The sequence below is a fragment of the Gasterosteus aculeatus genome, chromosome 5 (assembly GCF_964276395.1).
Source record: "Gasterosteus aculeatus chromosome 5, fGasAcu3.hap1.1, whole genome shotgun sequence".
NCBI lineage: Eukaryota > Metazoa > Chordata > Actinopteri > Perciformes > Gasterosteidae > Gasterosteus > Gasterosteus aculeatus.
This window is the reverse complement of record NC_135692.1, coordinates 12,674,467-12,698,864: the sequence shown is the minus strand read 5'-3', so window position 1 is coordinate 12,698,864 and position 24,398 is coordinate 12,674,467. Positions and strand designations below refer to the sequence as shown.

The window sequence follows — 24,398 nt, the reverse complement described above, 5'->3', positions numbered from 1 at the left end:
CATAAACCACGCGTTCGTCGTGATAAAGGTCGAGGGGGTTTTAGATGCTTATATATGATAGCGGTTAGTTTATCCCCTCAATCAGACAGTGGAAGACAGGACATGAGGATGAAGATCGTTATGTGGTTTGTGGATTTGAATGACCAACCTCAAACTGTACACAGTTTGGGCCTGATCTTTGTTTTCCAGCCTCTTCACAGTGAAGATTGAACCATCAAACACTTCAATTTTCGCCACTCTCCCTTGTTTTGTCTAGATTTCCTTCAAGCCCAGTGTCATTGGAGAGTAAACTATGTGTATGCTTTCAGTCCTTTGTATTTCCCCCGCCCTCCGCCTCCCGCTTCTCTCTCGCCGGATGCGTGCGAGAGAGCCAACGCGCTCTTCTGTGTGTGTGTGCGTGCGCGCGCGCTTGCAAACGAACGTGCGCAGGCTTTGTTTTCCTTTTGAACATCCCTTTGATGTTGCTGTTTATTTATTTATTTCTCTTCCTGCCGAAGCCCTTTCTCGGCGGTTCGGGCTCCGGCGGATCGGGCGCGCGTCGCCCTGAGTGCCGTCCATCAGCGAGGAGCCTCTCTGACGGACGAACCGGTGACCTCGGCCGCCTGCAGCGCGTCAGCTCCGCGCCGGGGGATTTTTGTTTTTAAAAGGGAGAGGTGGTGTAAAAGGGGGGGGGGGGGCTCTGCTTCATCACCAACCTGTCTGACTGAGTATCAGTGTGCGTCACATGTAAAACAACCATTTCATCTGTGGCCAGGAGGCATCGCTTCACTTTGGTTTCCCAGTGATAGAGGAGCGCTTGTAGGTGTTGGTGTACTCGGGGGGGCTGATTTGATACCGTTGTCCTCTCTGTCAGTCGGTGGGAGGTGGGGGGGGGGGGCGAGAAACATTGTGCAATCATTCTCAAAACCAGATGGACTGACCTTCATGCCTCGTCATGAAGGTCCCCACAATGCATTTATTGAAGCAGTAGTTGCTGAATCTGTCCATGGTGCTGAAACCAAGTCCCAGAATGCATTGGATGGGTTTACCGCTTGTATTGTTACAGGTACAGGGGGATTTATTCATTCATTTTGACTATTGTTGCAATGAGCTATAATCCAGTTTTATGTATAAAGTGTCTGATCTGTCATTTAGATGGATTATGGCGTAACCTTAAGTATAGAAATGAAAGGCTTCCAATTATGAAGAAGTAGTTTCATGACCATTCAAGTACAATTCCCCTGTATGGATTCATATCAAGCAGCGCAGCTACAGAGAGGCAGGACATTCTCATTCTTTCGCTCGATTTAAGGAGTAAATGTAAAGCATGTTAACAAATAAAGAAAAAAACAAATCGCCCATCTCAGACTGACCATCTCTCTCCACACCCTGCCGAGCCTCCGTGAGGATTTCCCGTCCTGAATCTCGGCTTCCAGGTTCGTGTCCACCTTCCTTGTATGGTGTGTCTCATCTGGTGGATGACCATCTTCCATCCGTCTGTATGTCTTAAACCTGCGGAGTTAAAGCTCTGACAGACACAGACAGCTGAAATAAACCCGGCCCCTTGCGTGCTTTTGTCTCTACTTGCTCCCACAACTCATTATTTAATCACAATATTCGTATATTCGTTCCCTTTGTTCTTTACATACATTTGTCAGCGTATTGTTGGTCCTACTACATTAAAAAGAGCATTTCACTGTGATCCACAACAGGTAAGTTACATTTATACCAAACTACTCATTAGATCCCTGAAACTTGAACTCACATTCCTGTGGAGCTATTACTATTTCGATGCCTTCAAACGTTTCCCTTCTCTAAATTCCAGTGGCACCTCGGACCCGGGGTGGTAAACAGACCTGCAGTGTGATGTCGCGCGTTTCCTCCAGATGCCCATTAAAATGAAAACTCATTTTCACCCAAGTCTCGGTAAACAGGTGATTCTGAAGGAACGCAGGCGGAATTGTTTGTTCCATGGCTCAGTTGCAGCAGGCGTTGGTGACAGCTGATTAGAGGTCAAAGAGCGACTGAAGCGAAGAGTTTACCTTTCTGGAACTTGTTTAATCTCGGGAGCAATTGTGTCTTACGCCCGGACGTTTTAGTCATGTGAACAAATTTGAACTGTTATGTTAGTTATGTGCTGTGATGACGTTCTTTAAAGGACCCCCCGGTCCGTGCATAGCGTGAAGTCAACGTTGACTTTTCACTTCTTGAATACGCTTTTCTTTTAAAAACATAGCGTTGCATGAGAAAGTCCACACAAAGCACAACATTTTTTCAAACAAATTCATGAACTTTTAGAGAAAATATACCCAAAACGTTCTGGCAACTGGGTTGTGTGAACAGGACGAGCTGGGAATGAAGTCACCCAGAATTCCATTAGAGGACGAGCAGCTCCATCTGCTGAGCAACCGTCCCCCTTGAACCTCTGCTAGGAGGCCGGTTGGAAACAAAGAAGATCCTTTTGTTTACAAAGATGCCGAAAAGAACATTTTGGAACGAGTGTCTTCAACCAAGTGCAGCCTAAAGAAGAAGGTTCCACCATTGGTGAGATTTGGGGACACTTATTGTGAAAAGCCAGAAATGGAAGAGAAAAAAAGTGATGCAGGCGCGTTTACAGGTCTCAGCTATTACAATAGAAATAAAAAGTAAGAGACAAACAAGAAAGTGAAGTGAGGATAACATTTAATGGAGCCAGGATTTATCATAAGTTTACGCTTGCATAAGCAGACGTATCCTCTTAGATTTGGCCACGAATGGCCACATCCAACATAAACACGGTTTCTTTCAGCTGCGTCCTTGGTGAGATCCAAACTATTCCAGCATCACAAAGAGGTCTCGATCTACTTTGATGAACTCTTCAATGGCAAAGCATTTTCAGTAAACAACTCCGGTTAAATAAAGGCAACCTTCACGACACAACCTCAACGGTTCCTCCTCAACCTCAAGGTACTGTCCCATTAAGGCCCAATCACCTCAACAGGTTTTACTTTGTCAATCACCACCGACGACAGATCTTATCTGAAAGCGCGGCCTGCTACCAACAGGACCCTGAGGCCACGGCACAATCGCCACTCACCACTGGAGAGGAGTCCTCCTGACCTCCCCGCACCGTCTTTGGAGTGACAGGTATCCGCGGTGAAAGGAATCCTTCGTTAAGATATGGTTACATACGCTTTTGCTAAATTTGCCATCCCACTGTCCCATTAAAGGCCTCAAATGTGTGCCACTGTAAGATCATTCCCCTGTCCTTCAACCGCTGCCACCGGCTCGGCACGCAATTACATGGCAAGCAGTGAACAGTGGCTCGGATGAGCTTGTCTCATCAAACTCATGAAAGAAGCTTTTTATGCATTGGAGTAATTTCCACTGTACATTTCAAAACCCCTGCTGCTATTGTGTCCTGAAAGGGAGCGGAGGTGGGGGAGGGGGGAAGAGGGGGAAGGGGGGGGCACCATGACCACCTTTTGTATGACAAGACAACCAGATAGATCCAAGGTTGAAGACGTATAAATGCATGCAAAGTTATTATTTGTACGGACTTGGAGATGGAAATGAAAAGCAGCTCATTTACTGACACCGGCTGATATTTGAGGTTTTGAGGTTTCCCGGAAAAATCTTTACTGAACAAAGACACTTTTACCAATTTAATGTGAATGGATTAAAAAATGAACTATACATCTAAGGATAGCTCTCTTATCTGAACTGCAACTATTTCCTCTTAAATACTTTAGACTTTGACTTTTCGCAATTCTATATAAGTGAAGGATGAAAGTGCTGATACATTTTAGAGAATTCAGTCGGAAAACGTCAATTAAAGATCAGCATCAAACTCTAGTATTTTTGAGGTGATGTGTGTGTGTATATATATATATATATATATATGATGTGTATACTGATGTGTATATATATATACACATCAGTTTTGTGCTCATAGTCTGTATTTGTATTTGCTGTCAGGGAAAACGTAGCTGAAGAAAACTGATTGCTGTCAATCTTTTGTCCAACGACCAGAAAAGGGGAGTTGGATTGGTTTTGTTGTGTTTATCTTAAACTAGCACACTAGGCTTGATTGGGAAGTAGTCCGCTCTCTCCTACAGAGACGTGTTCACATTCTACCTTTATCTCCATAAAAACACCTAACTATGGTTTGAGGAAGATAAACGCTCATTAACATTCCTTTCAGCTACAATGACCGAGGCGTCTCTGCTCAGCGGTGCTTTTTCTACCGGCTCAACACAACAGAATGAAGACGATTGCATTATTTGGTCGCCAAAGACAAAGCACAAAGTCCTGAGAACCTGACTGCTGGGCGGTGTGCACAATTTTCCAGCCAAAAAGGTAGGTGGACATTTTCTCTCTCCCTGCGTGTCTCTGGAGGCGACTGTGTGAATTCAGCATTTTGATCGCGGAGGGTAATCGAGCGTTCTCCTTGTCTGGAGAACCGCTGAGGGATTGAAGCGCGATCAATCACCCCTCTCCGGACTGTCCGGCCCGCTTTACATGCGGCTGAGTCCAGGCTGCTCGCTGCTCGCCGGTGGGAACAACGAAGGCGTGAAAAGTTTTTTTTTCAGAAAACGGTTTGCGTACGAGCCAAGTTGATGGTTTTCTGATCACACCAACGTAGCGGGACGTTCCCTTTCACCTCGAGGAATAATAGTAAAAGTGTGGACCTTCAAAAAAAATAATCTAATAAAGCATGAGTCTTGTGTTTTAAGAGCTGGTTGTGTTGGATTTGTAGCAGCACTTTATACATGAAATAATTCTTTTTTTTTTACCCTTTGGGAAAAAATACAAAACAACCTGTACAATCTGAAGCAGTATCATCTCATGAATGGTCCTCAGGTAGCTGAACCTTTGTGGTTCACTAACAAGCAAACAGAATAATTAATGTGTGTTGACCTCCTCCTACGTCGGTCAAAGAACGGCCCACAGGCCAAAAGTGTTGTTGGCCTGTTTAGCATAAAGCGAGCGCATTAATACCTCGAGACTCAATTATTTTGCAAATAGTTTGTTTGGCAGTACAGGTCACTAGAAACGGACGGCTTTGAAGCCCTCAAGCTAGAGGCGATGCCGGCATTCCACTAATCGTGGACAGTGAGACATGAATTAATGCACTTAAACCTAAACTTAAAGATGTTGGGTTCAAAACATCTTTGTGATGTAAAACACAATTATAACATGTGTTGTACGCCAATCAAGCACCCGTTTTTTTTGCGTTTCAATCGATATTTTTAACAGCACGAAATTAAAGGCGGTCAGCTGCCGTTGGACTACTTTGCGGTACGGCGCTGTGCGTTGGGTTGGATCCCACTTCTACGTCAGCTCTTCACTCTTGGCCGGCAGATCCAGACGGTTCTCTTTACCCCGTAATCCTCCCGCTGACTCTTTCCCCTTTCGCTCACCTGATTAGAATTTCAGCCGTGGCCTTTGGGATTGGACGATTTCAACATATTTTATTTAACTGCTTTTGTAAGCCCTAATATTCAGCAGCTGTGATCTATGGCTGAATTACAATTTTCAGGGTCAAGGAGGGACTTGGCTGTGGAAAAGGGGCGGATACAACTGCTGTGCTTGTGGTGTGTATGTGTGTGTGTGTGTGTGTGTGTGTGTGTGTGTGTTGGGGGGGAGGTGATGGAAAAAAGGGGAAGGATCTCACGAGTTGTCTTTAAAAATGAATGAGAAAATGGGTAATCCCAGAGTCACAGTCATGAAAAGAAGGAAAATCAATATGGCCTCTCAGTTCACTGGGGCCCTCACAAGTCCTTGAGATGAACAAAAAGTTGTGCATTTTGCTGCCACATCCATACGTCTCAATAGAGAGCGGTGTGTCTGTGTGTGGAGTAGGACTTTCTGTTTAAGGAGACGTGTGTGCAAGGGTGCATGTGCAACGAAGAACCTTATTTTCAGGGAAAGTTCGCTTCGCTATTCGGGCCTCGAGGATTCTGTGTAAATGGGACTCGTGTAAAGTTCTCAGCTGGTCAAAACAATCTAAAAAAAAACAAACACACTTTTTATTAAACCAATATGGACGAACTAGGATTCTTTCATGTTGGCGGAAGGAAATGTGAGGACATCATACTGGTTCTTTAACCTTAAGACTCCCGATTCAATTTGACCCCGTGCACCAGCCTGGAACCCCCCCCCCCCCCCACAAGAATCCAATTCCACTTCCTGGCCTACGTGGAGCAAACCGGCCGGCGAGCCCTGGTATTGGATGCCATCTCATGAATAATGAATTGCCACCAACCATCAGAGGCGGAGGTTTCATAGAGGGAGGGGGGGGGGGGGGGGGGGGGGGGTAACAAGCTGCTGGGGGTATTGGTGGGGGAGCCCCTTTTTTTCTCCAGACAATGCAAACACAAATTCCTGCCCCCCCCCCACCCCCTTCGCTTCCTATTTCTAGGAGTGAACAAGCATGTGCACACCTTCTCCGTCCGTCCGTCCGTCCCCCACTCCACCACCTGTCTTCCCGTGGCTGTCATGCTAAGCGATGCCCCCACCTTCCTCCCCTCCCCAGTTGATTAGCGAGCTCTTCAGTAGCCTGTCATGGCGGATGTGCTCCATCAAAGCTGATCGACTCCCCGTTTTCCAGAAAGATGTCGCGGGTTATCAGCGCGCGCTCAGATCTCCGGCTACGGGAGGAGCGTGACTGGCAGGCCGTCTTTTGAAGACGGCGATTCCTCCACTGATGCCTCCCAGTTGGAAATTTAGAATCGTGTCTGCTAAGACACCATATGCAAAGTAAATTACTGTACAAGGGCGAAGCAGACTAAACCCTCCTCCCTCTTCAACGTCCAGGCCACTGAGTGCCTCCCAGGCAAACTCACCTCCTTGGCGCTCACCCCCCCCCCCCACCTCCACCCCACCCCACCGCTTTTCTTCTCATTTGTCTCTCACCATCATTCGTCCACTTTTAAGATGGACGGCAACGCGGTAGAAACTATGCCGAGCACAACCAGGCGAATTTGCTGGCAACTTTTGCTCACGTTTTAGGGGAAATCTATTCAACCGGGAGGCGGCTTTATTTACCGTCTGTTTCGGCACATTGTCCTACATTTACATACGGTAATAATCTAATTGAAAGGGCAAATGGCAGAGAAACACTGACAAATAAATGGAAGCGAAAGCTTCTGCCATTAGAGAGCAGCTCCATTTTCTCAATCTCCCCATTTTCATGCAAATGACATTGCTGGTTACAACTGTATGTCTTTGTAGTGGTAAAGTGTTAATTTCAGTTCAAAGGCTGAGGCAGTATTCTACGGGGAGAGCTGGATGAAGATGGAGAGGAGGGGTGGGGGGGTTGGGGGGGTGTTTAGCAGCGCTCAGCCTAGCTTTGACCTAGCTCTTTGTGTTTCCATTGTCTTCATGGCAAAACAGAATGAGAGTGCATTGTGTGCTGCTCAAATCAAAAAGCAGGCACACGGCGCTGCCGTGGGTTTGAACGTGTCGGCTCCTGGCTCTGCCTCCACCTTTTTTTTTTTTTGTCTGTTCAATGACAGCACTCAGCGGCCGGAGGAGGGAAATGCAACTCATGACACGGCTTCTCGGTTACTCAGATTCAGAACTGCTTTAAATCACAGACGTTCAACACCACAGAGACTGAAGAGACATTACGAAATCCACCTTCATGGCTTCACAGGACAGCGTCTGGAGGGAGGGAAGGCAAACTCGAGAACGAGCGTTACGGGCCTGCACACAAAACAGACGTAGCCTTTTCACCCCGAGCCCTACCAGCTCCATCTCAGCCACAGGGGGACAAATCCTGCACACATGCATGCGTGCGTGTATGGCCGCTCAAATAATGGGGGGCATTGTCATTTCTCTGCGAGCACAAATGCCATTAAAATGGTCGGCGGCGCCGAAAGAAAAGATGGATAAAGGGCCCGAGGAGAGAAAGAAAGCCATTCTGCTGGAACTGGTGCCGTGTACAAACGGAGAACATGGCTCCGCTTCTAACAGCCGCACACTAGAGCGTGTGTGTGTCCTTTTATCGAATAGGGGGATGTGCGTGGCGGGGGGGGTCCACCATACGTGCAGCAGAGCATGTGTGCGTTCCTGTGTGTGCTGAATCAAACAGTGGAAGACTCATTGTAGTTCTCAAACAGTGCCATTGTGGGCTTTTCTTGGGTGGCTGTTGTTAAAGGGCCTGCTTTAATACAGTCTGTGTGTTGTTTGGGGGGGGGTGGTGGTGGTGGTGGGGGTGTTGGCGGCATCATGGGCACTCCTGGAGACGAAGCGCCCACCCTCCCGTCGGGATCCCACCGCTGGAGCCGTTCATCCCGTTTAAGGCCCGCCCTTCGCCGGGGGGGGACGGCTCAAACGAAGCTTGTCACAACCCCTTAAACGGCCGACAAACATCATTTTGTAATGGTGGTGCATGAAAAAAAAGAAAATATTGTATAATAAAAGAGAGACAACGTGAACGTGACTGCTGAGCCGGGCAGCGCGAAGGTTGAGGAGACAGACTGACGCAAGGCCGAGTGGTAAGAACATAATCATTCCCGCTGATGAAATAGAGACACAAAAAAGCATCGCTACCCCATCACTCGTGTTACCGTTACCGCACTAAGCGAGGTGCAGCGGAGCGCCGGTCTGCATGTGATTCGAGTGGTAATGTTTCAGCCCCCACAGGGCCGCCGTGCCGCAGACGTGGTCGGTGTAGGAAAATGAACAGGGGCACCCAACAAAGTCTCTCCGGCAAACGGGGGAAGCCAGGGAGAGCTTCAAAATCACTTTTCAGACATCAAATAATTAATTGCCCCCCCCCCTCACTGCCCCCGTCTCTCTCCTGGTGTCTGTATGGAAGACACCGCTCCAGTCACTTAAGGAGGGTTAACACCCGTCTAAATTAAATATTAAAAGGTGTCTGTACCTGCTGCTATTGTTGCCCCTTGGAATAAGATATAACCTATTTTTGACAAGTTTTCATCGTCAGCCCTCTGCGGTGAGACGCTCGTCGAAAACCAAATCACTCAAATGGGGGGGGGGGGGGGGGGGGGGGGGGGGGGTAGTGTGTGCGAGGGGAGGGAGGGGGGCATTGATGAATAATCTAGTTCATATTCCAACGCCGCTCGCCGCTGAGAGGGAGAGAAAGAAAGGGTTGAAGAGATGGAGAGAGATGTGTAGGTGGAGAAAGAGAGAGGTGGACGGAGAGGGGGGGGGGGGGGTGAAAGCTGGGGGGGGGAGAAAAAGAGGAGAAAAAAGGGAGGAGTGGCAGAAGATAGCAAACGTCTGCCGAGGTATCACATGACAGTGCTCCCATTTAAGTAATAAAACAGGACGGGGGCTCTAAACAAATCGTTATCTTCCCACCTCCGTGCATCCCCCCCCCCCTCCCCCCTGCGTCTCCCCACTTTTAAAAACTTGTTTTAATGCCATTTCTTAATGAACATAATAGCTCGGCGCTAATAATGAAAAGAAAATAAAAACATCTAAAAACGCAGAGGGGCCCCCGAGTTGTCGCAGGCGCTCAATTATTTCCTTGTCAAGTGGGTCTGTTTTTAATGAGGCCCTGTGGGACTGACGTCTGTCAGTCAGCCCTGACTTTTTGACACCATTACAACTTCAAATAGAAGCCGCCGCCACGCTGCCTTCCACCGCTCACTCGCTAGCTACCGCTCATCTGACAGGCTGGGAGGGAGGGAGGGAGGGGAGGACACGGAGGAGGAGAAAAAGGTGGCAGGAGAGGGAGAGAAGGGAGGAGGGATGGGGAGGGAGAGAAAGGCAGAGAGAGAGAGAGGAGGAGAAGAGACAGCACATCGCCTCATAGGTAAGCTGCACGTGCACACACACACACACACACACACACACACACAAAATCACTAAGGTCATTAACCAGATGAGGTTGCCACGGATTTCCCCCCTCCCAACACGCTTCGCCCCCTACCTGCGTGCTTCCTCGTGCACTTCCTGCTCCCCCCCCCCCCTCCTCTTCACTTCCTTCCTCTTTTCATTATCCCTCTGCTCTTATGAGGAGTCTTGGTGGGTCGGACCCGCACGGGACGGTCAGAGGCTCCCTACCTTGTCGTCCGTTAATCCGGCGCTTTGAAGCAGACGCCGGCGCCGCGGCTAGAGAAGGCCAGTGAAATGGTTGAGGGACTGGGGGGGGGGCTGGGGCCTCCCCGACACCCGCACATCTCTACAAAGGATCCTGAGCACGGCCACAGCAGACACGTGCACACACCAATAATCTATTTGTGTGTCTGTGTGGGGGGGGGGGGGGGATCAGCATCACCCTGCCGTACCTCAACTTTGGAATATTCTCCAAACGAGCTCTTAAAATGTAGACCGCCTGAAGAATGGCTGTCCCCTGAAGAGTTAAACAGCAGTAAACTCACGCACACGTTCATTTTTCAAACACCTGCAGACGAGTCACATCATCAGTCGGCGTGCAGGTAAACACAGACTGCTTCACAAACAAATATACCGAACAAAAAAGTGGCAGTTCTCAAAACCGGTTAGATCCATTTATAAGAACAGCGGAAGAAGAAGAAAAAAATACTAAGACAAAACATTTCAGTTGGTCCTGGTGTGCAGTTTGCATTTAATAATCTATTCACTGAACCGCCAAAAATCAAGAAAAAAAACAGACGTGGTTGATTTAAATTCTGAATAACCATTAAAAAGAAAGAAATATACAGTTCTAACACAGAAATGTTAAATGCATTTATAAATAAATAATAACAGAATCACTTGTATTGAGAGCAAAACTCCACATTCATGACGTAGATTTTAAAGTTAGTACATACAGCATGACGCCTATAATCTTCCACAACAATAAGAGAATAACATTAAAAGTCTGCAGGAATAAGATGTGAAAGTCTGTGTGTGAGTGGTGCAGGGGAAATGTACCAAATATGGGGATGAAGCTAGTTATGACGAGCGAAGGACACTTTCTATGCGTTGTATGCATGTACCACGCCCAGGGTCAGTTCCCTTTTGTATTAAGAAAACACATGAAACAGTAGATTTAGTTTCATTTTCTCAATCTTGAAATATCAGCGATTAAAAAAATAAATTAAAAAAAAGCCGATCCCTTCGCCTTGTTCCACTGAACTGACCTCCACCTTTTTGCGTGCGTCATCTCCTTTCTCGGCTGCGCCATGGACCCATTTTGGGTTCGGCTGAGCTTTTCTTTTCGCCGGCGTGTACAGCGCATCTTATCCGAAAGGCACAGCTCTGTGCCGCGCCGGAGCGACGTGGAGAAGTAACGCGCTCACACGTACTACAGCATGCTGGTGTTAATAACAAACGCTGCGACTGTCGGGCACAAGCGGGTCCTTTGTCTCAGTCCCGTGCACGCACGCGCGCACACGTTCGGAATTAACGCTTGACCCACAAACATCTACAAATCTGAATCTGCTTTGAGTTGCAAAACTCAAAATTCCGAGGCCTCGTTCACCCGCTGAGGGCGACACCATGAAAAATATGAACTTGTCCCCAGAGATGTCTGGGAGAGCCTGACAGGGAGAGCACTAAACTTTAGAGGGAGCAAAAGAGAAAGAAGGAGAAAGAAAGAAAGAAGGAGAAAGCCAAACGGAAAATTAAGGGAGAGCGAGAAAGAAACAGCAAACAGGAAAAGAGAAGGAAAAAAAAAAAAAGCTCCCTGTCAGACGTTGGAAACGGTGATTCATGGGGACCATTTGTCCTGATTACTGCTGAACAACGCTTTTGTCGCTATTAATCACGCATGTGTGTGTTTGTATTTGTGTCAGGGGAGGAACGAATGTGTGTGTGTGTGTGTGTGTGTGTGTGTGTGTGTGTGTGTGTGTGTGTGTGTGTGTGTGGAGGGGAGATCAGTGGCCCCGCACATTCAAATAGATGGCCAGGATGATGGTGAGAAGGATGATGGCTCCCAGGATGAAGACCAGGACCCGATTCTGGATGATCCTGCAGAGAGAGAGAGAGAGAGAGAGAGAGAGAGAGAGAGAGAGAGAGAGACATAGAGAGAGAGAGAGAGAGAGAGAGAGAGAGAGAGAGAGAGAGAGAGAGAGAGAGAGATCAGGCAGGGTTCACAGAAGTCAGTGTGTCCACAGAGAACACGTTAAACAGTCACATGTTTATGTGCAGACTAAATGACCGGCCATCGGCTGGAGGCTTATCGTCTTTAATAGCTGCCATGAGGTCTGCAGACACGCTGCTTACTGGAACACCATCACTGGCATGGAGGCGTTAAACACACACACACACACACACACAATGTCCAAAACGGCAGCACTTTGGAAACATGCTTGCAGCCTCCGCAAAGATGCCACGCTGATGTGCGTACACACACACACACACACACACACACACACACACACACACACACACACACACACACAAAGCACTTATAAACAAGCATGACCCTCAAACACACGCACACACAGGCATTAAACTTTATTTGCCCAATAAAGTGGAGAAAAAGTGTCTCGGGAGTCTCTGGAGGCAGTAAAATCACTAAATTACTGATGGAATTCACCATAAAACCACTCCCTCCTTTGCACATTTACATTTTTCCTCGGTGACCTAAGTAAACTCGACCCGACGGGGGCTTTGAACCCGAAAAACACACAAAGCTCTAGAGTTTGCCGTTGCTCCACAGAAACAATCACATACACACACACACACACACACACACACACACACACACAAACTCCAAACCCTCCGCTGCTCCTGACAAATGAGAGAATTATCACATTTGCTGACATGTGGAGGAGAGGCCGGGGAGGGGGGCACTGTCCACTTCTCTAAGCAGGAGATGAATAGCCCGTGCTGTGGCCATTTATCACTGGGGAGGGAGGGAAGGGGGGAGTGAGGGGGGGGCTGGTTGCTCAGTCACCCCGCTACCCTCTAAGGTAGCAGTGGAGCTCACGGCCTCCCCCAGTCCAGCGGCCCTGACCTGCGCTAACCCCCCCCTCCTGCTCCTCCCCCGACCCCTAAAACCAGCGGCCATGGAGGAAAGCATGAAAAAGGAGTCTCTAGACACACACACACACACACACACACAACCATAAGGAAATACAACACTATAACAATTTTTGTTGAACCGGACGTGACGGGTGAAGCTAATTAGCACCGAACGCTCACTCAATTACTGAAAACACAATGCGAAGGGTTGGACGGTTGTTCCTGGACTGTCAATCACACGGTGGCCACGCCCACAAGCACACCCTGCTTTATAGTCTATTTCACTTTAAACGGGACATTTCACTAAACGCACACCATGCAGCGTTAAGGACTAACTCACGTTTACTGAAGTTCCCCCAGAGGAGTCGCCCCCCACAGGGCATTTGATAGAATGCAACTCGGCACACCTGCACCTGCTCCCCCTTTTCAGGCGCAGAGGAGCCGACTGGACGACACCCGGCAGCTCAACTACTTGCTGCTACTGGTTTATGAGAAGCGCTGCCTTGTAAGTAGACAGTTTATCCTTTGAACAAATGCATGTTTTATCATGAAAGCGACAGGCCGTGTACAGTAAACCACGGCTGTATATTTCGCATCCTGCTACCCGTCCACGTGCCCGTGTTGTGCTTACGAGCTGAAGCCGTATTAGTGATGATAGGACGAGACGGAGATGATTGGCTGAAGCCAGCTGGGGAGATCCCACTGAAACACTAATCAGAGCATGCTTAGCAAGGCCACGTCTCCCCCAATTAATTGACATTCATTATTTACAATGATTATTTATCCCAGCCAAATACCCAGAGGAGGTGCTGCTGTGTGTGTGTGTGAGTGTGTGCGTGAGTTGGGAAAATCCACATCGCTTTGTGTTGTTTGTTACTCTTTCAGCTGGGGAAAGCATGACGCGAGGCTTCAGGGAGGAAAAATGAACGGGAAGTGAGTTTTAGCCTCGTGGATGAGGAGCCCGGGTGCTTAGAGAAAGGGAGGGAGGGAGGGGGTGCAGTGTAAAAAAAAAAATGCATTCATTAAAAGGAGCCTGATTTGGTGGCAGACAACGCTGAATAACTTCAAACACTAAAATGTTCAAAGCAGTGAGGAATATGACAGTTCCAAGAACAACTTCTCAGGGGACGTATACTCTAAAAAATAACTTACTTTGACCTAAACTGATTCTCTGTACACCAATCTAACGAAACACGTCTTGAACTGTAATGTAACTGGTCTTATTTTGCCGAAGGCTCAACCTCTTAAAAAGGAACTCGACGGGAACGCAGCAGAGCCCAATCGGAAACCTCACAGCTGAGGCCAAATTCAATCCCGCCACAACTCACAATCTAAGTTTTCCTTTTCCATCTTCCAGCTGTGTGTTTTAATCCAAAAGTGAGCAACAAAGAACATCATCGCACTTCTATAAAGCTCACAAATGAATCATGTGAAACCGCAATGAGAAAACTAGGAAATAGTGTCTGTGAGGAGCGAGGATATTGATGTCATCCCTTCCTTAATCACTCCAGAAGTGTTACATAGTTCTATTTAATTTCCTTAAGATAGAGATGTGAATCAATGCTTCAAAAGACAAATAACAGTAACGTTATAGTAAAAATAGAGACGTTTTTTAATCTCGTCTTGCCTTTAATGTATTTGCACAAATAATAAATTGTGTCTATAAAAGGAAACAAGAAAGACCCTCGGGACGTTTTCATAATCCTATCACTTAATCTACAGATTCATATTTCGTATCCAGCAAAACACTTTACAATAAACAGTGACAGCAACTGCAGCTGGCATAGAACTTACACCAACCCCCCCCCCCCCGGCAAAGCCCCTAAATAGGATTCATTTATTTTTTTAAATCCCCAAAATTGGGAGGTTCAGGAGAGTGGAGAACATGGTTCCCCTACCGTGTGGTTGATCCCACCCTGACAGAACAGTACTTATCAAACCGGATCCATCCTCCAGCTTTGACATTTGACATAGAATTGGGGAAGGGAGGGGGGGGGGGGTGCGGGGGAAGGTGTGTGTGTTGCACACGTACAATGGTGCAGATGTGCATGCTGACGCACTCCTGCACACCAAGTTTGAGAGGACCTGCTGCTCCTTACTGAGATCTATGATCCCAAAGTAAAACAACAAAACCGACGGTAACGGTTACCAAGACGCCAGCCAATGACGGCAAATCTTACTGGCGGATCTGTTGGCCTTCGTCGGAGGCAGCCAATCAGCCAATCAGCTGACACCTTACTAGAAAGAGAGCGCTGAGCTACACAGCGCCGATGTTAGCGGGGGGAGCGAGTCCAGATGATGAATGCAAAAGAGAGCAAAAAATAAAGCAGGCAGGAAGGAAAAGAAAGCAGCTGAGAGTGAAAAATAAGAGATAAAGGAGTGGATGGAGAGAGAGAGAGAGAGAGAGTCCGTTTACCCGGGGAGGCAGAGCTGGAGGAGAGGCTCCTCGGAGACAGATGAAAATAATGAGGACTTTTCTGTCAGGAAAGATTTACAAAATCGTACCAGTGTTATTAAAATTTAAAATCTACCATTTTTTTTTCTCTTTCTCTCCCTTCCCACTCTCTTCCTCCCTCCCCTCACCCGTTTTTCCCCCTTCTCTTCCAGCAGCACAGCCTTATTACCAGCCCTAATGAGCACCGGGATACACCTCAGCTGTGTCTGTGTGTGTGTGTGTGTGTGTGTCGGGTCCAGGTCCCTAGCTCCAGCTCCATCAGCGCCCCAGATCCCCCGTCCCTTCAATGACACACACACACACACACACACGTGTGTGTGCGCGCATTCACAAAAATACACACACGGGTAGGCACATGTTGACACGTCAGTGCACACACACACACTCACAGCTTTTGATGGCTCTCAGGAGGTGGCTGGACACGTCAACACACATACACACCTCTAAGACAGACAGATAACACCCCCCAAAAACAAAAAACAGTCCCAGTCAGACAGACATATGGCAGGTAGGCCCAACCTACTTTAAAACGACACACACACACACACACTAAGAGGAAACTTAGCTCCAGAGTTGCATCTCTCCGGCCCTCCCCTATCCCTCCTCTTTCCAGTAGTAGACCAATAAAATAAAAATCAATGGCTGTCTGAGCCATTCTGGCTCTCCTCCCTCCAAACCCTGGGAATATGCAGCATGGGAAATGAGAGGGGGGAGGAGGAAGGTAGGAGGGAGGGAAGGATCAATGTGTTCACAAATGGTTTGAGTGATGGACATGGAGGTGCAACGTTGTGTGTGTGAGGTGCTGGAGGGGAGGGGGGGGCGGGTAAGTCCTAACTAATGCGTTGACTTGTTATAACAAACTAATACAGATAAATGTTTCATTGCACACACACACACACACACACACACACACACACACACACACACACACACACACACACACACACACACACACACACACACACACACACACACACACAGATCATTTCCCTGGAAGGTTACCTGGCTGAACCCTCGTCTTCTCTATCTACCGAATCTCTATCCTCCTCCATCTCTTCATTCCGTCCCCTCTCTTGGACATTCATGCCGTTCATTCAGGAGATTGCTTATTCTACTTCGCCTCATTCTCGTTGCAGGGGTGTGTTGATGTACTTGAGGTACTTTTCAAATTGTGTTTACCCGATGTGCCGGTCACGCAAACGGTTTGGAGTCTACACACACACACACACACACACACACACACACACACACACACACACACACACACACACACACACACACACACACACACACACACACACACACACACACACACACACACACACGCACGAGAGAAACGTGAATGGGGCCGAGGAGGAGAACCATCAGATCTTCGGCTTCTTGTGGCTCCGCACAGATAACGACTTGACCCGTTTGTGGGGGGAGAACTGATCCTGACGCCTGTGTTTTGCTTATTGTTCCCGAGGGGGTGTTCAAGATAAATGATGATTTTCAAAACACACACATACACACACACAGCTGGAGTAGGTCTTTAATTAAAGCAGTTTAGTGTAATTATTTTGAGCCTGCGACATCAAGTAATTCCCTGAAGAACTCGGCCACACCTGAACACTCGAGAGCCACGGTAGTCTGTTAAATAACCACCAAGCGTGATGTAAAACAATAAAGGTAAGTGTCTACCAACAACTACAAGTGTGTGTAAATCACACAACACACGTTTCATTTCAAGGTTTCTCTTCTATATGAAGAGCTGGGCTCTAAATGCACTGTGACACAGCAGCATTTGATCGACCGACAGATAAACCCAATAATACAATAGGTGTTGACATATATTTTGCCTGTGACTGGGTTTGTTTACGGCTTAAATAGGCTTAAATGTGACTGTGGCTTTAAATCTGTCCATTTATCTCGTAAATTAACTTAGTTTCTCCATGTTTTCTATCGATTATTGATCCCTTAAGAATAAATAAAATGACTACAACCTTTTCTTGAACTGTATTGACATTTCTTCTTTTTCCCAACAAAGCAAAATGGCATAAAAGATGGACAGGTTTTTATGTCCAATACGTGGTCTGAGCAATGTATTTCATGTCAGCCCGATTCTCTCGCGCTCTTTCTCTCTCACTACTCCCTCCTCTTAGTACTCACTCGGTGCAGCAGAGCAGCACCGGGCCTCTACAAGTTCATCCATTTTTCATTTGCCGGCCAACAACCCTGGCTATCAGGCAGCCGAGGCTGGGACCCGTTTCTCTCCCCCAGAAAAGTGTTGCGAGGAGGAAGCGAGTGAGGAGAGAAGACGTCTTAGAGTGAGTGAGGGATGGAGGTAAAAAAAATATTTTTTTTTAAAAAGAGAGGGAGGGAGGATATTAAGCGTGGGAGGAGAGCTCGTGCATATGCAAGAGAATGCGAGACATGAAAACAAATTGCGAGGGGAAAAAAGGAGACGGGAGAGGCAAATGGAAAAGAGAGACGGCGCAGGTGAAGGAGGAAGAGAGAACAACCCGTGTCTGGAATGATTGAGAACTTTCTGTGCCGGCAGCAATGTTGTGCTGCTGCAGCTTCTGCTCATCCCGGTACGATGTGCGGGTGGCTTTCAGTGCCACACACACACACACACACACACACACACACACACACACACACACACACACACACACACACACACACACAGAGATCATTTCCCTGGAAGGTTACCTGGCTGAACCCTCGTCTTCTCTATCTACCGAATCTCTATCCTCCTCCATCTCTTCATTCCGTCCCCTCTCTTGGACATTCATGCCGTTCATTCAGGAGATTGCTTATTCTACTTCGCCTCATTCTCGTTGCAGGGGTGTGTTGATGTACTTGAGGTACTTTTCAAATTGTGTTTACCCGATGTGCCGGTCACGCAAACGGTTTGGAGTCTACAGGAGTCAACGGCCCATATCTACTGGACCAAATTATGTTAAATATTGCAAAGTGGCCCAAATGATGAAGTGCTACAGGTATTATTTCTTCAAAAATATTGTAGTTGTGAAATAGCACAGATATTAAAGTAAATATTTAACTAAAAAAGTATGATTTTGTTATATGAGCAAACCATAGTGAGATGCAACACTGGCAAAGTCACTCAAATTCTGCCGGAGCTTGAAAGAAAAATCAAGATCCGTCACTTGTGCTCAGTGTTTTGCTGCCCGGTTTTGCACACAGTATAACTGGCTTCTTACTCTGAAGAAACAAACACACATAACTGACGCTCAAATGTTCTCCTTTCTGCTAAAAATTCCCCAAACCCCCCCAAATCCCCCTGGTGCACATTGTGCGAGGGCCAGGGGCCGGTTGCAGATCCGATTACTGGCCCCGGTGAAAAAAAGGGCGCAGCGTAAGCCATTGAGCTTCCAGAACTATGATACATTTTTATTGTTGGTTCAGCACTGAAATCTCATTAAAGCACATAAATCACCTGTGCACACAACTGCTCCAGTGCAGTAAAGGAAAAAAAAAAAAGGAAAGGAGACAGGAGAAGTGGAGCTGGGGGTGCTCGGGGAGTGTTAACGGCATCCGCATGCCGTGTTCCTGCTACAACATAGTGACACACACACGGGGGGGAAACAGACTGCTTATGCATCACAGGAGTGCTTCTTTATCTAATTACTGCACAGCTTTTTCTTGACACAACTTTTCAAAGAGAGTGTTTTTGTTGTTGTTACTTTTACGGAAAGATGTTTTCTCCTGTCGTGGTTCTCCACCGTCTGACACCCAACACCAACTCTATTGTGGGGAAATCTGACCCGACTTCAAGTTTGCTCATAAAAAGGCTTTTTGGACTTGCATTGTGAAAATTGTTATTTTTGAGGTTAGAGAACATATTTTGATGTTTTGGCAACTGGGCATCTATTTCCTTATTGCCCCCCCCAGTTATTTTTAAACTGACTCATACAACTGGGTATCAAAACGCTTTTCTTTACAAGGACTTGTCACGACGGTTCCATTTCTTAAGGTGCCTAAAGCGGGTTTCTACATAAATGCTTCAAACTCTTTGGGCCTAAAGAGACGTATGTTTAGGATTCCACAAAAAAGAAGCGCTGAGGATATTAGTGTTTATGTCTCGGTCTCTTTTATTACGAGGTAAGCTCATCCGCGTGGTGTTTGTTTTGCCATTTTAAAGCAACTCTCCAAATATTTGCTCCAAGTCCTGTGTGGTTTTTAGTTCTGCATCCTGTGTGCCTCCAGATACAGATGATGTTGTAACATTGCACAGCAGCATGCACAAACACATCTACACACACAAGTACACAAACACCCACGCAAGCTGACCCTCTTCTTATACAAATGTAAGAAGAGTTTCCACTGGCCAAGTAAAAAAAAAAAAAAATAATAAAAGAAAGTTTGGCCTGCGAACATCCTTTCACAAAAAAAAAAAAAATGAAGATATAGTATATGACAAAGTTCAGATCAACATTCAGTGTGCATCTCTCCCTGCGTCGATGTAGGATGAAAGTAAAATAAACTGGTTTACAGATCCATTGCGTATTGTTATACAGAAAGGTGTGCTACCTAAAGTAACTTTGAAAAGATTGGTTAGGTATTGCCGTCAGGGATACGACAGCAGCAAACTCTCAAAACTAGCCAAACGGGGAATGAAGTTGGAAGGCTGACCTCTCTTGGTTTGGAGCTGCTGTTTCAATCTGCCGCGGATCAGATATCTAAAACAGCAGGAAGTAAGTCTGCCAGTAAAGAAAGCAACTAAAGCCAGTTTCCTCCGCTGGTCTCCAGAGGTGAAAGGTCACATTTACATGTGTGGACGGAATACAAACAAATCATATCAGTGCCAAGGGTAAGCAAGAGGAGTCATTTGTTGAACTTGACCCCGTGGCCGTGGAGCCACTCTGGCCCCTCGCTGTGTCCTGCAGGTATGAAAGGACAGAGCCGGCCAAAGGTCACCGTGTCAGAATATGCATGCGTGCGCGTTTGTCCGCATCAGGACTGCGCTGAGTAATATGTGTGAAACCCAATCTGGTGCGAAATAACTTGGTACAATTAAGGATTATGTGAACCTTCATGTGCAACTTCTTCGGACACAAAAGTACAGATCGGATTGTGCAGCAGGTAAGAGACGGAGAGAGAGGGGGAGAGAAAGAGATGAGGAGACTGGGAGAGAGAAAGTAGGGGTATAATGTCATCCCACAACCCCCCATTTGACACTACAAGGGAGGCTTTAGTCAGTCTAAATAATCCATGCTGTTCCATTAAATTTGCAGAGTAGCTTCCTCAGTCCCTGTGTCTAAGCTGGGAGAGGGGAGAGAGGGGAGGGGGTCGAGCTGGGAGGGATGAGAGAGGGGAGTTAGATAATGGTTGAAAACGGGGGGGGAAAGAAAACTCAAGCAACAGTTGTTGTTTTTTTAGACGGAATTAGCTCTCCGGAATGGAGAAAAGAGGTTTATAAAAACAGAGCGAGTGTTTACAGCAGGCCCTTTGAGTGACACTGATGTGCTCATGATTGCCTGCCTCTCTCTCTCCGACCCATGAAAAAGAAGCGGGCGGGAGAGGAGCGAGGAGGGGGTCACCAGAGTGACGGGGATACTCGCGGTAACAGTGATATTGACTTGTTGCTCCAGCTACATTTGCCCGGTGCTCTGGGGGCCCCGATCAATAGACTCCGGGCTCTGAAGCGGCTGCTAATCAGGGCCGGCAGCCGTGCAAGGTGAGCCTGTGGCACAAGCACAGGAAGAGAGAAGAGGAGGGGGGGGGGGAGAGAGAGGCGAGCGCAGGGCAAAGATACAGGGCCAACGAAAGGGGAACGAAGACGACCTTCGAGGGGGGAGGCGGGGGGGGGAGGCAGCAACGACAGCCGGGGTTGTTTGACCAAGAATTCCCCTTCGATACATTCTTTTGCTTCCACGGCTATAGAGGTAAACTCAGGAGGTACTTGTTGTTTTCTCTCTCTCTCTCTCTCTCTCTCTCTCTCTCCCTCTCACAGCAGCAGTGTGGGCGTGAGACACCACGAGAGATGCAGATTGCTGCTTCACCTCTGCTTTCCTGTGAACTGCAGTGCAAAAGTCAAGGGGCAGCCGGGCTGCTTTGGGACTTTTGGAAATGCGAGAGCCAATCCATATTTGCAGAATTCCGTTGTGAGCTCTCCAGGGAGACTCCCATAGTGCTTTAACGCAGATATAGACGGAGCAAGTTCATCTGCAGAGTGTTAACATTTTTATTAACGAGGGAATCTGAAGGGAAGCCTCTTCAGGAAACAGCGCGAAATCGCTAAATGACACGATGGCGTGCTCGGTGGTGTAAACATAAACACAAAACACAGTAATCCTTCAGGCTTTGGGACATTTGCATGGCTGACAGACACACAAACAGGGCACATGTGGACACAAATCATCTCCATCTGTAGCCTTATGTTCAGCACAGCACAAGCCCGCTATGAGACACTATGGCAAATTCACGGGGGAACTGTCCATCAAATATTAATGATCAAGTGGAGCGAAGTGGGTTTTCTTACGCACCCCCCCCTCCCGGTATCTATGGTCACTGCCGCTGAGAGACTTCCCACATGAAACAGACAAAGAGAAAAGGAGGGGATGGAAAGAGAGAAAAAAGGGCAAAGAAGGGTGAGGCAAAAGGCCAGAAGGGGGTCTGAGTGTTCAATATTTCCTTTTGAGGGGCCAGAGCGTAGTTCGCTTCAGCGCGGGCAGGTGTAAACACAAACCTGTACACCGCTTATGTCACTGTTTTGGGCTTTTCCCCCCAACACGCCGCTCTGTTGTGGGATTTTTGTGCACAGTGACGGATGTGGAGGAAAAGGTGTTTTTCACGACACTGGGCGCTTTTTTTTGTGTGTGTTTCTGACAAAACTCAATAGGATCAAATGAACTTCTTGTTATGTCATTTGGCAACTTTGAAAAGAAGAAGTGAAAATCATTTCGTGGGATTAAAAATAAATCCCTGGTGGCTGATGGCTGCAGTGAGAGGTCCATTTCAGAGGATGCAAATCAGAGAGCAGGAAGACATACGAGAAAACAAGAGGAGGGATTGAAACCAACTTTCATGCCAATATTCAAACAGTTCTACGGTGACGGAAATATCAAAACTTCTAATCAATGGGGCCTTGTTCTTTGCCAGACCCCCCCCCCCCCCCCCCCGCCCCAGAATACCAACACCCACCATCACAGCAAAATTGGAAGTGCACGGTCAGCAGCGTCCCCTCTGGCCTTGCTGACCAACATATATTCTAATAATCACCTTCCTTCTGTGCCGTCAGGCCTGCAACCGATGGATCCGTCCTCCTGCCTTCGTCCTCCATCCCCGCTTATCCGGGGGGGGGGGGGCTTTATGGAGGGGCGCTGCTTCGATACATTAAAACTGCTGCCCCGTGATCAAACGAGCAAATACCTCCCGGGTCAGCAGAGGGCTACCCCACGTCAGTTAACAATGCAGCATTTAAACATCAGTCGTATGCAAAGCGGCCGGTACACAGGGGAGGAGACGGGCGGCAGGAGGAAGCGGAGGAGCGAGGCCTGGACCTGGAGAGATAATGAGCGCGGCAGGAGCACGGGGAGGAGAACGTCGGCGGCCGCGCGGCGCCATCGCGTCGGCTCACAGGCGCCGCGATGACGCGAGATGCGAGGCGGCCATCGGCGCGGCGGAGAGGAAGGGCTAATGATTGGCCGCGTCGAAATGCGGACTCGGTATCGACGTATTGCTTAGAAAGTTACATTCAGACGCCTGGCTGAAGATTCCTCCGAGTTTGTAATGAATACCGACACAGATTATAAAGGCTTTACCTTCATCGTTGCTGCCGAGGCCGTTTCAATAAAACTAACTTCAAATTGTTTTAGGCGCATGAGAAGAACGAACAGAAATACTTGAGGAAAGCTTTCGTCAGGACTGGATGTCCCAGAAGATGCAGGTCAACACAGAAAAACAACAAACCAGCGCAAAGGTCATATTTGGCGCGGGTGTGTAGCCAGCATCTCTCTCCCAATGAGAGCTGAATGAGCCTTTAATCCCCCCAAAAAACAACTCACTGAAACTGTGTTTTTAATCTTTGTCAAATAAAGGTTGCTTCTTTTTTTGTTGTGTGTGAATAACTCTTGAATGAAGCTGCAGGGTGAAGAGGTGAGGAAGAGGCTTTTTTTTTTTTTTTCTTCCTCCGCTGGCTTCTGCCTCTCTCCCTCTGCCTACTGCTTGGTTAACCAACTGACCCGCTGTCAAAGGAGCCTTTGTGAGTGCGCTTTGGCGGAGGGCCAATCAGATCCTCTGGCTTGTCTGTCTCACGGAGGAAAATGGCGCCCCTGGTATGCCATCAGCGGCAGAAATGTGCAGACAGTCTGACTGCTGAGGCGGGCTCGGCTCGCCGCGGCCCTTCCAAAAAAACTATGCCGGAGGAATTACCTGTTTGGCCCGTGGCCAGAGGGACTCGTTCTGCGAGGACTGCTGGTTATTTATCTGTTTATTCACTTAAACCTCATGCACACGGGCACCCAAAAAAAAAAAGAAGAAGCCGTTCATCTCCTTCGCATCCGCTTCCACAGGTTCTGACAACGTTCTCCTTTGAACTACACAGGCAGTTTCAAGGGGTTTGAGTTAGTAACAAACAGTTATGTGTCAAAGGGCTTCTTTTGCATCGCAAACCTGCATGAAAACGTGCACCGAATGACTACTGGCTTTCCTTGCTGATTCTTCTACTCACTTAGGCACGAGGTAGAAAGGGTTACCTTCAAATAAACTGCCTGCTTTACTCATTACACCTCCAGTTCATATTTGTGCAACAACGACAACTGTGTTAATGACGTTTTTTGCACTGATGGAAAGACTCAACACTTTTCAAATAAATATATAATTATATAGAAATATACAATGTGTGTTTATTATATGCATCTAATATACACATATGGACATGGCTTCTGGTCATGGTTGAAACAATGAGAAACACACAGTGAATATGTTGAAACTAAATGCTAAAGTTTCGTGCTGGGTGCCACTGCGGGAACTCCCACTCTAAGCAACGAATGAAAAACTGAAGCGAACACAAATAACGAACAACAAGAAAACAAGTTCTGACAAAAGCCCTGGTTTACGGAGAGATCAC

The 24,398-nt window shown here is 47.5% G+C and overlaps 1 protein-coding gene across 4 annotated transcripts in view; it reads right to left on the bottom strand.

Annotated features, from left to right (window-relative positions):
- Positions 1-10,491: 10,491 nt before the first annotated feature.
- vti1a (vesicle transport through interaction with t-SNAREs 1A) overlaps positions 10,492-24,398 on the bottom strand; it is a 101,207-nt gene continuing 87,300 nt past the window's right edge. For all 4 annotated transcript variants that reach the window (XM_040175834.2, XM_040175835.2, XM_040175833.2 and 1 more), the window contains one exon: positions 10,492-11,868. In XM_040175834.2, the coding sequence (XP_040031768.1) occupies positions 11,775-11,868 (94 nt within the window). In that variant the 3' untranslated portion in view covers positions 10,492-11,774. The remainder of the gene's footprint in view (positions 11,869-24,398) is intronic.